Raw genomic sequence first — 3,455 nt, forward strand, 5'->3', positions numbered from 1 at the left:
GTGGTTTCTGCGGTGTGAGGGTATGGCCCAGAGGGCCCTAGATGTAAGTAGTGGTAATGGTCCTTTGACTGAAAAGTCCTATGACTATCACTCAACATGGATGTACTGACTCCCATCCCAGCCCTGCTCTAGCCTTTGAGCCCCACTCCTCTCCTGGAGCATGGGATAGGACCCAAGAGGCCTTGTTCCCTGACATGCTCCCAGCACCATTAAAGGGGCCCCAGGGAGATTGTGGAGGAGACCGGTCTGAGTGCAGCTGGGAGAAGGATCAACTTCCCCACAGACGAGACACCAGCAAGGAGAGAACCTGACTGCTGCTAGAGTGGGCGCATCTACACTTGCTGTTAGCATGCAAAAAACTCTGGTACATATCACACTGGAGTGTATTGCTCCTGGGCACACCATCTGAATGCGAGCCTGAGACTCCAGCATGCTAAACCAGGTCAGAGCATGCTAAACCAGGTCAGAGAAACCCTAACTGGCAGGGGGCCCAAAGGTTCAGCCTGCCACCCTGAAGCTGCTCCAACCCAACTCTATGTGCTGTGGAAGGGCTGGCTGGGGCACGAGTGTTCTCCCGTGTGGGGCTAGCCAGCAGGCAGCCCTCACACAGAAGCACTCTCATGCCCCAGCCAGCTGTGTTAGCATCTATACATGCAGTGCTGTGAAGTAAAAAACTCCACAAAATGGTAGTGCTTGTAAATACTCCCTGCTGTGGAGTTTATTAGTTTCCTGCAACCTAATGGGGGCACATATGTAGATACAAGATATGTGCTGTGGAGCTAGTTAGTCTACTCCACTGTAAGTGTCTTGTGTAGACACACCCAGCGAGTTGCACTTAAAAGGCCACAGAAGTTAGTGCAGTCAGTGTGTTGTGAAGTGCTGAAAGTCCTTGTGCCACCTAGAATCTGCTGTGCATGAGGGAAAGGTCCTTATGAGACTGATAAGTTGAAGTTAAGTTATACTGGTGAAAAAGGAAATTTTGTTATCAGATTTCCATGTAGAGTTTCATGGCCTATATTACAGATTGTGTTCTAATGCCTATGCACATAAATTTATCTGACTTGTTTGTACCCTCTTGTTACTAAAGCAACGCTTGGGGACACTGACTCCCCACAGCCACACCAGCCAAGGGGTTACACTTGCAAATAAGACTCACAGACCACTGAGAGACAGACCTGCCCATCTGAAGACAGTGTTTGGAAGTGCTGTTTTATTCCCTCTTCCCACAAACTGACACACTGATCTGCCTCTCTCTCATCCCTCCAGCAATGGTGCACACTTATCTCATATTTTCTAGCAGCAAATCCCAGGCATTAGAAGGAAGGATCTAGAACAGAGATGCTCAATCTCTGGCCTACAGGCCAAGTGTGGCCTGTGGAGCCTTGGACTCCAGGCCGCACCAGCACCTAATAGAAAGGAATGTCACTTCCCTCGATCAGCTGGCAATGCTCCTACTAATGCAGACTAGCATACTGCTAGCCTTCTTAGCAACAAGGGCACTGATGAAGCCACATCTGGAATACTGTGTCCGTCCAGTTTTGTGCCTCCCACTACACAAAGGATGTGGACAAGTTGGAGAGAGTCCAGTGGAGGGCAATGAAAATAGTTTGGGGGCTAGAGCACATGACTTCTGAGAAGAGGCTGAGGGAGCTGGGCTTATTTAGTCAGGAGAAGAAGACAGAGAGGATTTAAATAGCAGCCTTCAACTACCTAGAGTGGGGTTCAAAAGAGGATAGAGCTGGACTGTTCTCAGTGGTGACAGATGACATTAAGAAGCAATGGTCTCAAGTTGTAGCAAGGAAAGTTTAGTTGGGTATTAGAAAAAACTCTCAAAGAGGATAGTAAAGTACAGGACCAGGCTACCCAGAGAGGTGGTGGGGTCTCTCTCCTTCGAGGTTAAAACCCAGGTGAACAAAGCCTTGGCTGGGATGCGACAAGGGTAGCCAGCCCTCCAGGATTGCCGTGGCGTCTCTAGGAGTTAGATACAAATCTCCAGGAGATGCTGAGAGTCACCCAGGAGATAAACAATAGGGCATTCATTAAAATAAATATTAAATGCTGGACCAGATTTGTACAGTAATCCAGTAAGTAAAGTCTATGCATCAAAAACTGTAACTGATATACATGGGCACAATCGCGTTGCATGTCACAGGTATGCTGCCGTTCTGGAAACCTCCCCGAACAGATTCAAACGGAGCCGGTGACCCTACATGAGACAGCTGGGGCTGGCCCTGCTCCGTGCGGGGGGCTAGCCCTGCTCTGTGCAGGGGGCTAGCCTAGACGTGAGTCCCTGAGGTCCCTCCAAACCCGACGTGATTGCACGACGAGGGGAAGACCCGCCCTGTAGCAGCCCAGCGGGCACGAGGGTGCCCCCTCCACACTCCTGGGCAGCTCCAACAGCCCGGCTGTCACTAGAGGCGCCCGCAGGCGGCACCACGGGGCGGGGCAGAGAGGGCAAAGCCTGCCCGTAGGATGAGGAGACCCGAGGGGGATCATGGCAGACCCCCGCCCCGGCCTGGGGTGAGCCGAGCCGAGCCACACTCACGATCATGTCCTCGTGCGACGTGTCCACGGTGTTGATGACCGACACCTGCGAGGAACAAGTGGGGTAGGGTCAGGCCACCAGCCCATGTATCGCCGCCCCGTCCCCGTCCCCGTCCCCGTCCCCGGCTCCTACCATGGCGGCGGCTCCGGCCTCGTCCCGCTCCCGCTCCCGCGGCGGCGGCGCTCAGACGTGGCAGCGCCCGGGTCCGCCGGCAAAAACGTCCCGGCCGGAAACAAGCGCGAGCGCCCCCGGGTTCATCCTCCCCAGCACCCGGGTCCGCCGGCGGAAACCGCCCGGTCGGGAACAAGCGCGGGCACGCCCAGGTTCCGCCCGCCCCCAGCGCCTGGGTGGGGGACCTGGGGTGGAGACGCACAAGATTAGTCTGAAGCCCAGAGGAGGTGGTGGTGGTGCTGCTCTCGTAGACTCACCCAGGAGCTTTTCCTGGCGGTGTCTCGTGCAAGTGATGATTCTGCACAAGCAGCCTCAGCTCACAAAACCTTGTGTTATCTATATAATATAGATAGATGTCTATACAGACTGAGCAAAGAAGAGAGCTCTCTCTGCACATCTCTGCTTTGAGTCTGTAAGGTGCAAACCTCCCTGCTTCCCGCTTGACTTCAGGCTAACTGTCCTTTCACAGCAGCTGATAAAACAAGCAAACCTCAGCTCATAAATGCTGCTGTATAAATAGCGGTATAGATAGATGGATACAGATAAAATGCAAATCTTTCTGTTTGATTTCAAGCTAGCCTTTCACTGCTATAGGCATATCTAGGTAGGTAGACAGATATAACTCAAGCTTTTGGGAGCTGAGGTTCACTTCATCCTGTGAAAGAAGGTGCAGAAAGCGGAGAATAAGGAGAGAAAAATTACAGTACAACATTCAAGGGCAAGAAGGGGGTGGTGCTGG

At 52.8% G+C, this 3,455-nt stretch overlaps 1 protein-coding gene across 1 annotated transcript in view; it reads right to left on the reverse strand.

The window, feature by feature from the left end:
- SEC13 (SEC13 homolog, nuclear pore and COPII coat complex component) overlaps positions 1-2,773 on the reverse strand; it is a 14,441-nt gene extending 11,668 nt beyond the window's left edge. The window contains exons 1-2 of the mRNA XM_019504665.1: positions 2,678-2,773; positions 2,546-2,590 (exon numbers count right to left, since the gene is read on the reverse strand). Of these exons, the coding sequence (XP_019360210.1) occupies positions 2,546-2,590; positions 2,678-2,680 (48 nt within the window). The 5' untranslated portion in view covers positions 2,681-2,773. The remainder of the gene's footprint in view (positions 1-2,545; positions 2,591-2,677) is intronic.
- Between the last annotated feature and the right edge of the window lie 682 nt (positions 2,774-3,455).

This window comes from Gavialis gangeticus, unplaced genomic scaffold (genome assembly GCF_001723915.1).
Source record: "Gavialis gangeticus isolate Ggan-Ray unplaced genomic scaffold, GavGan_comp1, whole genome shotgun sequence".
NCBI lineage: Eukaryota > Metazoa > Chordata > Crocodylia > Gavialidae > Gavialis > Gavialis gangeticus.